The sequence below is a fragment of the Trichosurus vulpecula genome, chromosome 1 (assembly GCF_011100635.1).
Source record: "Trichosurus vulpecula isolate mTriVul1 chromosome 1, mTriVul1.pri, whole genome shotgun sequence".
Taxonomy (NCBI): Eukaryota; Metazoa; Chordata; class Mammalia; order Diprotodontia; family Phalangeridae; genus Trichosurus; species Trichosurus vulpecula.
In genome coordinates this window covers 236,208,788-236,227,636 of record NC_050573.1, presented here as the reverse complement: position 1 = coordinate 236,227,636, position 18,849 = coordinate 236,208,788, and the positions used below count along the sequence as shown (strand labels likewise).

The 18,849-nt window shown below is 39.5% G+C and overlaps 1 protein-coding gene across 4 annotated transcripts in view; it reads right to left on the bottom strand.

The window, feature by feature from the left end:
- DLGAP1 (DLG associated protein 1) overlaps positions 1-18,849 on the bottom strand; it is a 431,939-nt gene that overhangs the window by 68,344 nt on the left and 344,746 nt on the right. For all 4 annotated transcript variants that reach the window (XM_036762199.1, XM_036762200.1, XM_036762201.1 and 1 more), the window contains exon 7: positions 10,231-10,322. In XM_036762199.1, the coding sequence (XP_036618094.1) occupies positions 10,231-10,322 (92 nt within the window). The remainder of the gene's footprint in view (positions 1-10,230; positions 10,323-18,849) is intronic.

Here is an 18,849-nt window from a genome sequence, read left to right as displayed (position 1 = left end):
GTTTGTCTATTCATCACTTAGAGAAAGGCATAGATGGGAACCTCATCAGCTCTGCAGATGATATAAGGCTGGGAGGGATAAATAATACACAGAATGACAGTCGGGATCCACAAAGATCTTGACTGATAAAGTTCTGGAAATCTTTTTTTGCTTTCTCTTTCCAGTTGATCAGATCAGGTAATTAGAATCTTGAAAGGCAGAGAATTTTAGGCAGGATTTCTATGAGCAGAAGTATTTGACCCTGTTGACCTACCTCTTCCTTCTTGATATCTTCTCCTCCCTTGTTGTCCATGAAAGTTCTCTATGGTTCTCCTACCTGTTTGGCTACTTCTCTCTCTCTATTTTGCTAGTCTGTTGTCCTAGCTCAGGGTGAGTGTCCCTGCAGAGTTCTGTCCTCCAGGGTAGTCATCATCATTGTCATCTTCTTCTCCTCCTCCTCCTCCTTCCTCTTTCTTCTTCTCCTCCTCTTCCTCCTCCTCTTTTTCTTCTTCTTTACATCTTCCTTCTCCCTTGGCTATTTCATCTACTCCTATGGCTTTAATTAGGTGGTGCAGTGGATAGCGTGCCAGACCATGAAGACTCATCTTCCTGAGTTCAAATCTGGCCTCAGACACTTACTAGCTATGTCACCCTGGACAAGTCACTTTATCCTTTTTGCCTCAGTTTCTTCAACTGTAAAATAAACTGAGAAGGAAATGGCAAACCACTCCAGTACCTTTGCCAATGAAACCCCAAATAGAGTCATGAGGAGTTGGACACAACTGAAATGACTAAAGAACAAAATGGCTTCAGTTACTACCTCTATGAAGACGGCTCTCAAATCTATGTAATTTTTCTTTAAATCTTTAGTCCTACATCTCCTTAATGGCTTTATAATGAGTTATAATGGCACCTCAAACTCAACGTGTCCAAAGCTGAACTCATCTTCTCTCATCCCCAAATCCACCCCTTCTTTTAATTTTTCTATTTCTGTTGATAACATCACTATTCTATTTATAGAAGTCTGCACCCACTATCCAATCAACTGCCAACTTCTATCAGTGTACAGCAGGACTGCACAACATATGGCCCTTGGGCTTGCTGCCAGCCAAAGGATTTTGGGCAGTCTGAGAAAAATGTAGGATTGCCACTGCCCACTCTCCTGTTTGTCATGTGACCCTTGGCAATCAACCATCATCAGTCTGTCTCTAGTCTAACCTATCTTTGGCCAAAAGAAGTTGAGCCTAGTTTAATTTTAGCTCTTACCTACTGTAAAGTTGCGCAGGTCTGGTGTATAGGATCATAAGTTCATAGATTTAAGGAAAGGTCCGTAGAAGGGAAGGGAAGGAAAGGAAAGGGATAAGCATTTATATAGAATCTATTATATGCCAGGCACTGTGTTAAGTGATTTATAAATATGATTTCATCTGATCCTCACAGCGAGCCTATGAGGCAGGTGATACAACACCCTAATTTTATAGAGAAGGACACTATAGGCTCAGATGAGTTAGGTGATTGTCCATGGGAGCAATATTCCATGGTCCTCCCGCCCTTATGCATGTTAGGTTTTTTGTTTTGCATCATATTTGTGAATGAGTTGCACCTTTATTAAGACTGTAAGATCTCTAAAAGTTTGGACCGTATACATTTTACATCTTGTCTTTAACACCTAGCATAGGGCCCTGTACCCATCAGGCACATTTAAAATATATAATATTATATATATAATATGATAATAACCAATAAGCATTTTAAGTGCCTACTAAGTACCAAACCAGTCACAGGAGATACAAAGACAAAAACAGAAACAAATACCTAAATAAACAAAACTCTCAAGGAGTTTATGTTAAATTCTAGATAATAATTGTTTATTGAATGAATGAAAGAAACAAGGAAGTGGAAGCATCCAGGAAACCTTCTGAGAACACTCAGCACACCTGTAGTATAGCTGACAGAAGGATGATGTGGAAAGCTTGGAAATTAGGGAAACCCAGTTTTGCCCAAGGCCACAGCCCCAAAGAAAACAAGTGAATGGCAAAATATCTGCTCTGGACTTATGTAAGATGTTTGGTGAAAAGTGAATGTTTTTTTTAAGAGTGGTTATCTTGTTTCTGAGCCTTCCCACAATTGCGCATACATTTGCTATATCAATGGCATAATTTCCCTTTGACGGCCAAAACAGAGTTCCTTGGAAGTTGTACCCCACTGTCTTCACCAGTGAGGGGAATTTAGGAGAATGGAAATAGAGCCCAGTTTCCCATGGTATTCAAGGGTATCATGGCTATGTGCAAATATCGTAAGGACATTTAGTACACCCAATTTCTCCAACTTTTTCTTTCTAGTCAGTCAGTTTTCCAGTCTTAATTTTTTTTAACCTGGTGTTCTGCTCCCAACACTTAACAGAATTGCCCTTTGTTTGGTTTAGAACTAGGAAGAATGCCCTCTATTTACAAGGCTAGGCCTTTAGTAGATAAAGATTTAAGTAGCTTTGCCCATTTTTGCTTCAGTTCTCAAAATGTGCAAGATTCAAAAAGTGATAGAGTACCTCTTTGTCTCCAGTTAACTAATTCTTCTTGTTGTTGTTGTCATTAAATGTTTGGATGCTATCTTTTGTCTGTAGGTTGACCTGGGGAGGTGTTTGATGGATAGCTATTTGCTATTCTGGGCAAAAATTACACCCCTGTCCACTTTACCACCAGGGAATTGAAAACACAAACAAAAAAAAAACCCACCTTACATCAGTCATTAGTTAATGCCAAACTAGGCAACCCCTGCCGACTTGGATAGACAAAGCTCACAACTGATTGAGTATTGTATAGGGCTCTCCAGTTTACCCACCCTCACCAAAGTAAAATAGGAAATCCCCATTGAGTATATTTTAAGACAATGGATTAGCTTTGTTTGTCAAGGAATGAAACAGACATCGACATCAATTTAAAGGTGTTCATTTATCTAAGGCTGGTTAAGTGAGTGGGGAAGAGTTAAACTAATTTTTTGGAGGGACCTCATTTTACAGTTATGAGGAACTCAACAATAAGGGTAACCTTCCACAAAGTTTCTTTTTCTAACATCCAGCTGACCTTTTAATAGTACAACAAAAATGCTTATTAGAAATTTTTTGGTTGCTCTTAACTAATGAGCACAAATAATGTAATATTTAGCAATCTTCCAAGCAGATGGGCCAGCATCATCCCATTAATTCTTTAAAAATTGCTTCTATTAGTAGTGTGTTATGCTGATAGCAGTAGAAATATATGGGTGAAGGCTAGTTACATGGGTGTGATTTGTTTTCCACTTTAACCATAACATGCATGGTTGTACAGCTAGTTTCCTCAACTTTTTAATTTAGAGATGCTCCCTGGTGGGAGGGAGTTAATTCAGAAAGAAAACTTAAGATGATAAAGCAGACATGAAAAATAATGAGAATTCCTCTTGCAGAATCGATCTTGCCTTGAGGTATTTCAGATTTCAAAGCATTTCCCTAAACGCTAAATTAAAGAAACATGGGTAAGAACAAATGGCTGAAAGAACCCATGATGAAAAATGCTATCCACCTCCAGAAAGAGAAGAGTTGAACTATGACTGCAGATTGAAGGACACTTTTCTTACTTTCTCTTTCTCTCTTTACTTTTTTTCTCTGTATTTTCTTTTGCAATATGACTAATATGGAAATAAATGTTTTGATGACCTCACATGTATAATCAATATTGAATTACTTGCCTTCTCAAGGAAGGAGGAGATGTGGCGGAAGGAAAAGAATTTGGAACTCAAAATGTTAAAAAAGATGTATATATAATTGGGAAATATTTAATGAAATAAATACATATGTGTATATACACATGGCTGTATACATACATACACACATACATACGTGTGTGTGTATACACATACACCACGGCTGGCTTAGAAAATAATTCAGAATTATTTTAAAATGCTCTAGCACAGTGGTCTCCAAATTGTTTTTGATCTGCCACCTAACAGTATAAATTTTTTGAGCACACACTTCCAGTGTCTGTGTATTTATTTATAAATTATTCAGCGTGCCCAGAGAGGCAGTGTGTTGGCCTTGGAGTCAGGCAGGCTTGGGTTCAAGTCTCGTCTCTGAAATGAAGCAACTTTATAAAACTTTTAAGTTGCAAAGAAGGTCCAAATCTGCATGAAGAGAGGGATATTCCTCACCCAGGAAGTTCCTCTACCAGTATAATCACAGGCCCAGTCTTTATTACCATGTAAGTGTACTGTTATACTAATGAATACATTATAAAACATATACCAAAACAAATTTTAAAAGGATGAGATAAAGATGAAATAAAATAAAAATATTCTTTGCAAAAAGGATGCAAATCTTTTTTCCTTTTACTAAAAATTATTTTAGCGAGAGCAACATGACTGAATTCTTCATTATTTTTCAAAATCATGAAATACAGCGATCCTTTTATAGGAGCTCCTAAATTTCCTCAAAGAAAGATCCCAATCTCCATGGTTAATCTCTCAGAGTGGTGAGATTCTATTTTTTTTCTTCAGGAGAGCTGCTGTTGTCATTCATTCATGTCTGACACTTCATGACCCCATGCACCGTAGCACACCAATACTGTGCATGGGGTTTTCCTGGCAAACATGCTGGAGTGGTTTGCTATTTCCTTCTCCAGTGAAATAAGGCAAACACAGGTTAAGTGACTTGACCCTGGTTCATGTCTGAGGCTGAATTTGAACTCAGATCTATCTGACTCCAGGCCCAGAGCTGTATCCACTGAGCCACCTACCAGCCTCCATCCACTGAGCTAGATGACTTCTAGTGAATGAATGGAAATGGAGGAAAAAAATCATTTATTAAGTACCTATGTTACAAAAACAAAGGTTGTCCCTGTCCTAGGTGTTTTGCATTCTAATAGGGAAAACAATACATATTGGGGAGTGATCCTTTGATCCAGAATGTTACCAGGAGGAATTGTGGGGAGGGGAGACCGGTGAGTAAGGGAGTACTTCCCATTAAGGAACAAAGGCAGAGTTTATTTGATCAAGGTTCCTGGTTTCAGAACTGAAACAGAGCGGGAAGGGTATGAGGCTGCTGGCCAGAAGACTGTGAACAAAGTAGACGGAAAGGAGGGAGTGATGTGAAGCATGTCTGGGGCTTTCCTGAAATAGTGTTCCGGGAGACATAATTACCAATCTGGAGGCCCCAGGGCAAAACTTCCTCCAGGATTTGGTCTCCAGTCACATATCCAGAGAAGAGGGAGAGGTCTCTTTTTGTTCTACATATATGATCATCAGGTAATGTATGTAACCTGTGATCATTTGACACAGGTTGTGTCAATCTGTATAATAAATAGAAATTAATTGAATGATCATTTAATTAAAACTTAATTTCTTTTTTTTATTAAAAACAACCACAACTTTGTAGCAACATTTATAATTTGTTTTCTCTCAAATGCATCAGGTACCAATCATACCTTGCTCTAGTCACATCCTGTTAATCAGCAGCACCTGGTTTACTGTAAACAAATACCGAAGCTAATTAGAATCTGGATCTTACCCTTAGCAAGGAAAGCACATTAAGAGAGAACCTACTTGTTTTCAAAAGCCAGGTTATAAGAATTCCAGGCCAGAGAGAGAAATGGATTGGAAGGAACCTCCTTAATTTGTTATGTTAACTGTTATCTGAAATACACAGGTAGGCATACTTCAGCAGCTCCGCTAGAATGCTGACTTGGGGGTTCAAATACTCCCTCTGCCTCTGCCTCTCGTCTGTGATTCTGGGCAAACCTCCCTCCACTTCAGTTTCCTTATCAGTAAAATGAGTAACACAGACTGAATGGCTTCTGAGGTTCTTTCCAGGCCTAAACGTATGAACTTTTCCTAAGTGTTGCCTGATTCTGCTTCTTCCCCCTTCATCCCACTGATAGACAAAAAGGCAAACACAATTCTTCAGGCACTTTTTTTTTAAAGAAAATTTTGCAATCGAGCCAATCTCCAGGCTCTTCATCTGTAACATTTTTGGACATATTTGGTAGTTGCTTATAGTCTTTTCTCCAGTCACAGAGAGTTTTGTGGGAACATTTCGATCTTGGGCCACCTTCCCATCTTTCTAGCGTTTGGGTCCTGAGATGTCTAAGCTGTTAAGACTGTTGTTATCGTCCTCTTTTACAGTTAGCTTCTAAATTTATCAGAAGATCTAATTCTTCAGTCGAACAGTCCGCCGGCAGCTGCAATGGGGGAGTGACTTCCTAACAAGTCTCTGAAGAACCCATGTCTTGAGTTAATATTTACCTGCAGACACTGGGTAAGGGTAACACGAGAGATCACACGGCAGATTGGTCCAAAGGGCTGTCCCACCCAGCCATCTTCCATTTCCCTTCATTTCACCTGAGTGAGCTCTAGAACAGTGATAGCCTAGAATAACTCAGCAGCCACATTTAGGCAGGATGAAAAAGACACTTCCTAAAGGGCTCAGACTGAGACTTAAAGTCCATATAAAGAACCAAGAGCTGTTTAAATGTGACTTTTAAGTACCTCACTCTTTTTCTTCCTTTTTTTTTTAAGGGGGGAAGGTAGGGCAATCAAAGTTAAGTGACTTGCCCAAGGTCACACAGCTACTAAGTGTGTCAAGTATCTGAGGCCGGATTTGAACTCAGGTCCTCCTGACTCCAGGCCTGGAGCTCTAGTCACTGTGCTACCTAGCTGCCCCTACTCTTTTTCTTCCAACAGTCAGGCAACAAGCATTTATTAAGCACTTGCTATGTGCTAGGTGGGACAGCCAAAATGAGCAGAAGGAAATGGCGAATCACTCCAGCATCTTTGCCAAGAAAGCCCCAAATGGGGTCACACAGAGTCTGACATGACTGACAAACAACATGTGCCAGGCACTATGCTAAGGGCTAGGGATATAAATTCAAGCAAAAAGAAAAGTGGTCCTTCTCCTATATTCTAACAACTCATGAAAGGGGAACTGAGAAGCAGAGGTGGGATGGAGAGCTAATTGCATTGAAATGGTGCCTAAGTCTGAAGAAAGAGGGATCGCTGTTCTGGACTTTTCCCCAAAATGGAAATTCTGGAAGAAGTACCAATAGGAGAAGGAGCCCACAGTAGATGAATGAGTGGACAACTGAGGCATGGTGTTTTAGTTCAGAGAAGGAGAGAAGGCTGGTCTCTGCCCTTCTCCAAAATAGTGGTTCTGGGAAGAATAACCAATGGGAGAAGGGGCTTATAAGAACAGTTTGAGAAGGCAACTGAGTCACAGTGGTGAAATTCAGAAAACTAAACTGTGAGGAGTCATCTGTAGAGCTAAGTCAGACACAGGAATCTGTCACCTTCTGATTCTCCACCTTGGTTTTCTGCCTCTTTCTCAATACCTTGATAACAATCCCAGTTAGAGAGAATCTTTCCTTGGAAATAATTTCTCCACTCACTCTTTTCTTCTTCGTAGTATCAGATTATTTCCACTTGAATGGGTTTCTGTATCACTGTATCACTGACCTCTATTAAAGCTCTTCACAGTCTGGTCCTAAAACTAGCTTTCTAGCCTTATGGCACATGACTCCCTTTCACACGCTTATGGTCTTGACTGATTGGCTGTCTTACCACTCCTCATACAGGACAGACCTTCTGCTTCGCTCTATTCCTTTGTGCAGACTGTTCCCCGTTCCTGGAATTCACTCCTCCTTCACTTCTGCCTCTATGAATCCTTAGTTCCCCTCAAAGCTCAGCTCAAGTACCACCTTCTCCACAAAGCTTTTCTTTCTTGATCCTCCTAGCTGCCAGTGCCACCTCCCCCCTTACCTTGTATCTGTTTTGTATATCGGTACAATTCATGTTCATGTTATTCTCCTCTCCCTGTCACTACACACACACACACACACACACACACACACACACACACACACACACACTGTTTCATTTATGCTATTGTACATCCAGGGCCTTGCAGAGTGGCCCATATGTAGCAGGTGCTCATTGATGAGTGGACTGTTGCCTTCCACCATCCCACATAGGCCTCACATCCTAGCTTCCCTGGTCCCAGGAGTGACCAGGTTGCTCTGGCCTCAGCCCCACCTTCAGCTTCTACTTCCTTAGCTGTTCTTGTTGCCTTTACATTGTCAGGGTGTTGGCCCCAATTTGGCTGCCGCCTGCCCTGGACCTTTCACTGCAGCCTACATCTGTTTCCATGGCCCCCATTTCCCCATGCAACACACCCCCCTTAAACCAAGTGAGAGCACACTCTAAATCTTATGATCCTAATACTTGCATTACCCACCTCACAGTTTTGTTGTGAGGAGAAAACTTTGCAAATCTTCAAGTGCTATGTAAATGCCAGTTATTACTTTTCCACTATATAAATAATACTCTTCCTGTGTTTCATTTTCTTCATTTAGAAAAAGGATTAGCACCTATGGCTCTTTGGCAAGACCCAGTCCTGCAAATAGCCTGAATTTTCCTTTCCATGTAGGGGGAAGCCAGCTGACAAAGTAAGATGGAATGTTTTAGGTGAATTTATGAGGGGCCAGGCAACTGTTCTGCGCCCTTCTGCCAGGGTGCAGCTGCTTTCTAAATGCCCTGGGTAGTAGAGAAGCAAAAGGAGAGGGAAAAGATTACAGCTATTTCCTACTGCTTATTTTAGAAGAGACTTTCTTGGGTAGCATATGTCCATACACTGTAAGCATGAAGAGGAGACCCTTTCCCACCTCAGTCACTGAGCAGCCTGAGTTGGTAAAGGGTAGGCATCCCTTGATGCGACCCCAGCTGATGCCAATGAGTCGACTAAGAGATACTCTGGGCAAGATAGTGCTGAGGAAGAAGGAAACAGGGGGCTTCTTCTACCTCAACTCTAACAAGATTCACTAGGCATTTATTATGTGCAGAGCAGAGAGGTAGGTGAAGAGTGAGATTGAAAATTTGGGTGAGATACGGTATCTGTCTCATGGCAACAATGACATGGAACTGATAGCAGGGGGAGGGGGGATATGTTACATACACACTGAGATCCACAAAAAGTTATCCTTCAGTGCAAAAGAGAGGTGAAAATAGAGCATTATTTGGAGTTGAATGGAAGTAAGGGAGACTTGATATTAACTGAATTCTTGGACAATGTTGCCTTTGATCTGGGCCTGAAGAGCCAGATAGGATTTCTCAACTGATGGAGAAGGTAGGAAGTGTTTGGGGAGAAAAGGTAGGCTGGTCATGCGGGGAGGCTGAGAGATAACAGATGGATAGCTAGAAAGTTGCATGGATCCCCACATAAAATTAAAAAAAGAAGAAGAAAGAAGTATGTTGGGTGGATCCTTTATGAAGGCTTTATGAAAAGGCATGGATGAAAGTTGTTAAGAGTTTCTGGCTGAGTTGTGATCTGCACATTAGAGGGAGTACCCATAATGAGGTGATTATGGAGCAATTGAAGCATCAAGACATAAAGTATAAAAGAGTTTAGGGTGGGTGGAGGGAAGGAAAGGGAATAAGTATAGAGGAAAGAAGGGTATTCCAGGCATACGGAATAGTGTGAGCAAAGGCACACAGGAAGGATGGTTCAGATTACGCTTTGTTGTTGTTGTTAAGCCATTTCAGTCATGTCTGACTCTTTATGACCCCATTTAGGGTTTTCTTGGCAAAGATACTGGAATGGTTTGCCATTTCCTTCTCCAGCTCATTTTACAGATGAGGCAAATAAGGTTGAATGACTTGCCTGGGATCACACAGCCAGTAAGGGTCTGAGGCCAGATTTGAACTCATGAAGATGGGTCTTTCTGATTGTATTTAACAAGGAGCATTTCATTTGGCCAATGTATAGAGCATAGCACATGTACAGAGTAGCACATGTGGAGAGGAGTAGTATGAGAGATTAGAAAAGTAGAATGGCTCCATAATATGGAGGGCATTGAATGCCAGGCTAAGGAGTTTGAACTTTACTTAGATGGGTAATAAGAAGTCAGTGAATAGTTTTGAAAAAAGGAATAACATGATCAGACTCAAGTGGAGCAGCATGTATATGTGTGTGTGTATGTGAGTGTGAGCATGTAGATACATCAGGAAAAGAAGGGGAATCTCTTCTCTCATTGTCCATCCCAATACAATGGGCTCCATAGTGGAGTGGTAGGAGGGTCAGCCATCACCACTCCAGAAAAGAGTTGCTGACTAACTTCTCTGTGATCTATAGAGCTGGGGAAATTTGTCTTCTTTACAGAGATCATGTAGGGAAAAATATCTGTGAAGGACTTACCAAATATTAATGGTAAATAAGAAAGCTAGTGGGTATTTACTCACCATTTCTCCTCTTCCACTTGGACTCCTATGGACTGGAACTTACTGGTTACTTTATTTTCCCCTGCTTTGACTGGTTCATCAACATCATCAACCTGGAGAAAGAATCAGATAAGTGGAGATGCTCAACTCTGCTCCTCAAGCTTGAAAAAAAAATCAATATTATATTTTATCAGGAAAACCTCAAGTATATATATTTCTGGTTTGCTCTGTGAATTTCAGAATCTGAGGGACAGATTGAAATCTGAAAGGGATCTTAGAGATCATCTACTCCTTCATTTCCATATGAAGAAACTCAGACTCAAAGGGATGAGGTGAATGTCCCAAGGTAACATATATAGTACATCACAGAGCTAGGATTGGAATCCACTTTCTCTGATTCCAAATCCATCCCTCTTTTCCATTGTACCACATTGCCTACAGCTTTCTGTTGCAAGATCTATCTTTATATTTTCTTGGGGGCCATCACTCTTCTATCTATCCACATGTTCCTCCATTCTGCAACTAAATGAAAAGTTATTCCAGTTACTTGCCAAATTCCAGTGAGTTAACTGATAGATGCTGATATTTCTTCCATACATTCTTAATGAATGTGCATTTAAGCCCTCTCCATTAAAGCACTATTCTGTTACTTCCTCCTGATAGGCCTGTCATTCTGGATTCTTGAAGGCTAGTCTAGTAGACAGAAGGTAGGTTCTGGCACGTGCTAATAATTTGAAAAAGATTTGAATATAGACTATCACTGATGTATCTATATAGCCTACTTAATTACTGAAAAGCTTATCACTTATGAGCAAGCAAATGATCATTTTTTTGGCCTCATAAACTCATGGATATGGTCTACTAAATGACATCTAAGGTTCCTTCTAGCCCTGGATCTTTTCTACTAAAGCATAGAAAAGCTGTGGTATGTATTGGTGAAGAGAGTACCCCTGGCAATGGAATCACGGATACTGGAAATGCAGAAGCAGTGGAAGGTATCCCTTTAAGAATGTGTAATTGAAATTCATCTGCTGTAGATAGACCCTCAGACTCATGGAATTGCAAGCCTCCATAGGACTTTATTGATTATTTGGATGAGCCTGGGATCTGCTTGGGAAATGCAGATATAGACTACCAAAGAAACAAAGCCCAACAAGAGTGAACTATTTATAAACCACTTTCATCATCAGAGTTAGTAGAGAAGATCTTTGTAGTCAGGGAGACTTCGTTTGGCAGAACTGATGCATTTTTTAAAAATGTAAACTTCTTAGTTACCAACTTTTTTTGGCAATAAAGGAATTGCCATTTAAATGTAAAACCAGAGCCATTCAGCAGATATGCAAATGTTGTGGTGTGTGTGTGTGTGTGTGTGTGTGTGTGTGTAACTTGCTTATTTTAAAATGGGCAGCATGTCTAAAAATGGTAAAATCATGACTGCCCCAGTTGTGGAGAGGGAGGGGGAATTAGGGTCATTTAAACTACTTAATTCTAGTTTGAGATGTCCAATAAAATAAACCTCTATTCAAATGAGAACTAATTCTATTTTCTTTCTTTGCCTTTTAGTCATCAGAATAAAGTTTACAAATGTTAACTGCTTCACAAGTATTCTCTTGTTTCACGTTTTTTTAGTCTTCATTTAACAAACACTAGAAAAAAGAAAATTTCTACATACAAAGTAGAACAGAAAAAGATGATTGTGTATGAAACCCTAGTCTCTATTACTTACATTCATTTTTTTTGACTTACATTCATTTTTTAAAAATTTTGCTTAGCACAATGAGAGCTAACTTGAGATCTGCATAAAATAATGGCTGTCTCAAAATCTATTGACAGGTCAGTTATATGGTTCTAAAAGTCTCTCTAAACCTAATTGGCCATTTTCAGATTATCACACTCCTAAAAATAAACACATTACCTCATTGAGCTCTAACATCTGCATTTTTGTATTTATATTGTTATAGTTATCAAATTACATAATGTATTTGAAGTATTTTATAGGGGCAGCTAGTGGCACAGTGGATAGTGAACTGGCCCTGAAGTCCAGAAGACCTGAGTTCAAATCCAGCCTCAGACATTTATTAGCCATGTGACCCTGGGCAAATCACTTAACCCCAACTGCCTCAAAAAAAAAAAGTGCTTTGTAAGCTATAAAGCCCCTTATCAACCGTAGGGTTTTATTGGCACAATAAATAACTCGATATTCTAAATTATTTCCTTGAAGAATTTATAAAACCACAGACTACTTTTAGTCTATATTATTATATTATATTATATCATATATCATATCATATCATATATCATATCATATTTCATATCATATATTATTTAGTCTATATATATTCACATGATGTGAAATGATGAGCTTGAGGAGATTAAACTGGATTATCTATTAATCATCTATTAAGTGGGAACATTTACTGGACAATCAGGCATGGTGAATACCTGCCAAGGGGAGGAGGGACACAGAGGTCGAGCAGCTAAGACGAGATCTCCATGCATAGGAGAATCATGGAAAGAAGTCCCTAGAGGCGATAAACTTGTTTCAAGTGCTGAAAAAACAGACACCTCCTGTATTGGGAGGAGGTGAACTCTCAGGTGAATCTATCATTTCTGATGTATTATGATATATTCCACAAAACACAAGGTGGATCATGAACTCAACCCTATTCTCATCAGTTTTCAAACTCAAGCTATTTTAGGGAGTGGGGGTAGGAGGGGGCTTTTCTTTCTGGTGGAAATGTATCTGATTCAGTCAGTGATATCAGTGGATTCTCTTTACAGCCAAATTTGCCAGCTTGCATCTTTTCTATAATTAGTTCTGCACAGGTTTATGGTACTTAAGCCTATTGTATTCATTTGCATGTTTCAAATAGATTCCTCGTTTAGACTGCTCCTCAAGGGTACAGACTTTCCTTCATGATCCTGTTAGGATCTGCCTTTAATCCTCCCACACACACCCTGGCACTCCTCACTGGAACCAGGTGAGAGCCTACTTACTTGCCTTTACCTGTAGGTCCTAGGTTGGCTACACCTGGGGATTATCTCCTGCTCTAGCATGATGAACATAAGAAGTTTCTGTATGGGAGGTAGAGGGGGAAGTAAAGAAGTTTGCTTCAGTATTAAGGCCGATTTACTTCAATTTATTCCACATCGCCAAGTATTTGTTGAGTGCTTCTATTTTCAAGTGCTATTGAGATGAGAACAATGCCATCCCTGCCCTGAGCCAAGCTGTAATAGAGTGAAGGGGACCAGACAAGCACACAAATAATAATAACAGATTGTGATAAATGCAGGATGATTCGGTGGTAAGAGCTCTGGATTTGAAGTCAGGGGTCTGAAGTTTGTTTGCATTCTAGTTCCCCTTCTGTCTACCTCTCTGACCTTAGGTAAGACAGGTACTCTGGGACTGTTTTCCCACCTGTAAAATGAGAGGATCTGACTAGATGAGCTCTAAATCAATCAATCGATAAACTTTTATTATGTGCCTACTATGAGTCAGGCACTGGAGGTGCAAAGACAGAAGTGAAATACAGTCCACACCCAGGGAATTTACCTCCCTCAGGGAGACAGCAGGTGCATATGTTTGCATATGAAAATAGATACAAGACAATTTTAGTGAGAAGGCCCTAGCATCTGGGGGAATCAGCAGAAGTTTCATGTAGAAAGTGGTGCTGAGGAGATGAGTTTAAAGGGAAATTAGGAATTCTAAGAAGTGTGGATGAAAAAAGCAGTGCATTCCAGGCATGGGAGAGAGCCTAGTGCAAAGGTGGGGAAATACGAGATAGAGTAAGCATGTGTGAAGGACAGTAAGAAGAACAGTTGCTGAAGTCATATTATGTGTGAAGACAAGTAACATGCAAATAAGACTGGAAAGGTAGACTGATTGTGAAAGGTGCATTTTGAAAACACGAATCTGTATATGACTCTAGCGGTAATAAGGCGCCAATGGAGTTTATCGGATAGGATAGTGACACTGTTGGACTTGTGCTTTTGGAAAGTTATTTTAGCAGCTTAGCTGGAGGATGAATTATAATGGAGGGAGACTTGAGGAAAGGGGACCAATTAGTAGGCTATTGAAATAGTACAGGGGAGAGGTGATGAGGGCTTGTTTTGGATGATGGCTGTGTAAGCACAGAGTTGTGAAAGAGGAAACAAATTTGGCAAACAGTTGGATATGTGGGGTGAGTGAATGTGAAGAGTTGATAATGGCACTTGGGTTTAGAATCTGGGTTACTGGAAGGATGGTGTTGCTCTTGACATAAATAGGGAAGTTTAGAAGAGGAGAGAGTTTGAATTCTGTTTTAGATATATTGAACTGGAGATGACTTTGGGATGTCCAGTTTGCAACATTTAATAAACTCTTCATGGTGAGGGACTAGACTTCACAGGATGCCTCATGCTTCATAAAGAATACTTGTGTTGGTGTGACGTCAATAAAGAGCTGAAACCAAGAGCTATGAGTATTCAGAGGAGGAGCATGTCATGCTCAGTTTGGAGTATTAAAAAAGAATTTATTTAAGTCTACAACATTTGAAATGAGACTCAAAAGACAGGTGGAATTTGATGGGTAGAGAAAATAAGAATTATTAATAAATCAGCAATTATTTATTACATACCTACTATGTGACATATACTATGCTAGTTGCTATGAATACAAAGACAAAAGTGAGAGTTCTTGCCCTCAAGGAGCTTACATTCTGGGGGTGGTGGAGACAACATGATCCTAATTAAGTATGTTCAGAATAAATACAAGGAAATTTAGGTGGGGAAGCACTAGTAGTTGGGACTATCAGGAAAGGTTTCAGGTAGAATGTGGTGCTTGAGCTGAATCTTAAAGAAAATAAAGGATTTAAGAGGCCGAGGTGAGGAGGGAGTACATTGTAGGCATGGGGGACAAACTGGACAGAAGAAAGAAGGTGAGTTTGGCTGCACTGCAGAATATAGGAAAGAGAGTAATGTAAAAATCTAGAAATGAAGGTTTGGGCCAGGGAAGGGTCAGCTCTGTAAGGCTTTAAATGCTAAACAAAATTATTTATATTTTGTACTAGAGGCCAACAACTTAGTCACCCCCTGCTTGAAGAGCTTCACCAGTGATGGGACATCAGTCCCAGGAAAGCAACTATTCCATTGTTGGACAGCTCCAAGTATTAAATTGCTTTTCCTTATATTTGGTAATCTCTGTGTCTTCTGTGGGGCAGCTAGGTAGTGCAGTAGATAGAGTGTCAGGCCTGAAGTCAGAAAGTGAGTTCAAATATGGTCTCAGATACTTACTAACTGTGTGACCCTGGGGTAAGTCACTTAACCCTGTTTGCCTCAGTTCCTCATCTGTAAAATGAGCTGGAGAAAGAAATGGCAAACCATTCCAGTATCTCCGCCAAGAAAACCCCAAATGGGGTCAAGAAGAATCAGACACAACTGAACAACAGTGACTTCTACCCATTGTTCCTAATTCTGTCCTCTGGTGGAGCAAGAAGATTAAGTCTCCCAAGTTACAGGCCTTCAAATATTAAAAGATATTGATTTCTTCTATTTTCCAAGCTACATATCCTCAGTTTCTTCAACTAGCCCTTTTAAAACATATTTTTGAGTCCCTTCACTATCCTGGTCACTCACTTTTCCAGATGGCCACTGTCTTTCCTACGCCGATCAGTGCCCAAGAGATGAAAGCACAATCAGAATAAAGGACTATGGAACCCAAAGGAGAATTGACTATCAGAGATCAAATAAATAATTGTCAAATGCTGCAGAAATGGGGGAAAAGAGTCTCACCAGACTTGTCAGCTAGGTCACTGGTCACCTTAGAGAGAGTAGCTTCAGTAGAGTTGGGTGAGTGGAAGTAGATTTGTCAGATATTAAGGAATGACTGGTGAAGAAGGAAAACCTGTGAATGTATATGATTCTTTCATGAAATTCCTCAGTGAAAGAAAGGGAAGGAAAACAATACTGCAGTGGTTTCAATGGGTGGTAGGATCCAAATAGATTTTAAATTCCTTAAGGGCAAGAACTATGGGTTAGCATAGGATCACAGATGAAGAGATGGACAGTATCTTTGAAATCATTTAGTTCAATCCTTTCATTTTATAGTTGAGAAAACTGAGGTCTAGAGAGCTCCAAGTTGACAGCTGAAGTGACAGTCAAGATTTGAACTCAGGTCCTCTGAATCCAAATCAAACATACTTTCTATTCGTGCCCACCCTTAGCCCCCCATCATAGACTGTTAGAATTGAAAAGGACCTGATATTTTCCCTTTTTCTTCTGATTCTTCTTTCACAATATGACTAATGTGGAAATATGGTTAATATGATTGTACATATATGACCTATACCAGATTACTTGCTGTCTTGGGGAGGGGTTAGGGAGAAAAATTTGGAACTCAAAATCTTATAAAAGTGAATGTTGAAAACTATCTTTACATGTAATTAGGGGGAAAAAATACTATTAGGTGGGGAAAATGCCTTTAAAAAAAAGACCTGATAGATTACCTAGTCCAACTTCATTATTTTTGAGAAACCTGCTCACAGAGGTTCATTGTCTGACATTTTTTACAGGGTCTAAAAAATACTTTTATAATAAATTTTTATTGACATCTTTTCTTTTCTTTTTCTTTTTTTTTTGTTTTGTGTATTTCCTTTCTGTTTTTATGCCATTTTGTTTTTATTTTATTTCCCCCTCTATGCTATTATCTCACCTCTTCCAGAGAGCCATCTTTTATAATAATTTCTTAAAATATCTAAAAAACATCAACTCAAATTTGTTCTTTAATCTTCTAAACTCCAAATAAAATGCATTTCATGACAATAGTAATTATTAATATGATAATGACAACAACTACCATTTGTACAGCGCTTACTGTATGCTAGGCATGATAAATGCTTTACAATTATCTCATTTGATTCTCACAACAGCTATTTACACAAATTGGATTTATACAAACTGGTCAGTGTTGCAGATGGTCTGCCAACTCCTTTAGGATTTCCTGATCACTCTCCTAGTTTTTCTTTGATGAATAACTTGACATGTTGTTTCTTTTCAACATTCATGCAGGCATTGATTCAGGCAGGCCAAGGTATTCGTGGAACCTCATTATTGTTGTTCGGTGGAGACCAACTCTTTGTGACCCCATTTAGGGTTTTCTTGGCAAAGATACTGGCATAGTTTGCCATTTCCTTCTCCGACTCATTTTATAGATGAGGAACTGAAGCAAACAGGGTTAAGTGACCTGCCCCAGGTCACACTTCTAGTAAGTGTCTGAGGTTGGATTTGAACTCACAAAAAGGAGTCTTCCTGACTCCAGACTGGGTACTCTATCTACTGTGCCACCTAGCTACTCTATGGAACCTCATACCTTTTTAAATTTAGTTTTTATCTAGGCACTATGTTTTTGCTCGTTAGGATTTTTTGGTTTTGTTTTGTTTCTACAAATATTCGAGTTGGAGTTAAACTCAACAACAAACAGTGGTTCTGTTCACTTCTTTGCTTAATACTTAATGGCAGGGGAGATGTAAGTGTAGAAGATTCTTTGCAATTACTTGACCATGCTGAAAGTTCCCAAAAGATACCTTCCACAGGTGAAGATACAGAAAAGAGAATACAGAAGGGGCTTCTTTGCAAAGTAATTTGACAATGAACCTATAATAAGATTATCTAGCTACTGCACAATTCCTTCACAGATACGTTTATCACCTTTTTCTTTCCTTTTTGTCTTTTCTTATCAATTAAAAGGATTGATAAGATTTTCCGTGTTGACATTGCAGCCCAGGTTGCTTTTCTACGGCTTGAAAAGTTTTGTTTTTAAGTTTAAAAAAATTGGATAGTTAAATCAAGTATGTCCCTAGCATGTTAAAAATAGGGAAAGACTAGAGGGAGTAGGAGAAGAAATTCCATCGGACTTGATCAATCCCATGTTTCCCTCTGGTTCAGCTAAAAGTTTTCAGGCATAGATCCACTTTAAAAAGTAGGGACTTGAGAAGCCTAGCTTCTAAGGAAATGGGTAGGGTGGCCTGCCCCTTAGGGGTTAGCATTATACTTTTTAGATCTTGTCATTATTATGCCCTATCCAATGTGGCAATATTAAATTGGATAAATGAATTATCATTTTAACTGAGATTTTGTTTATCATTACCAGATGATGACAGTGAGTATTTCAATGTCCAGAGGTCCAGAACTGATGAGCTCTCAACAGCTTTCTTAATTTCTATATACTCGTGTCCTATTATGATTGTTGTGGGTTTTTTCCTAAGATTTTTTTTTCATGTGCTTATTTAAAATGTATTGTTGTAAATAAAAGGCAACAATCAAACTGACCATGTACATTCCTGGGCCTAACTGAAACATACAAAGGAACTTTGTGCTATTTGTTGAATCAATGAATCCATCATTAAGAAAACAACAACAAAATGTGGTTTCCTAGGACAGTCTGAAATTATTGCTGGGGGAATAAAGGCTAGGAATGTGGCAAAAAAGCACTTGAGGGGCATGAGAGAGGCAGTGTGCTTTAGTCAGAAAGGCGCTGGAATAGGAGTTGTCTTGGGAGACAGGTTCAAATCCCAACTAAGGTCCATATAAGGCAAATAATTTAATCCCTCTGGGCCTCAGTTTCTTCATCTGTAAAATAAAGAGGTGGACATAATGGCCTCTAAG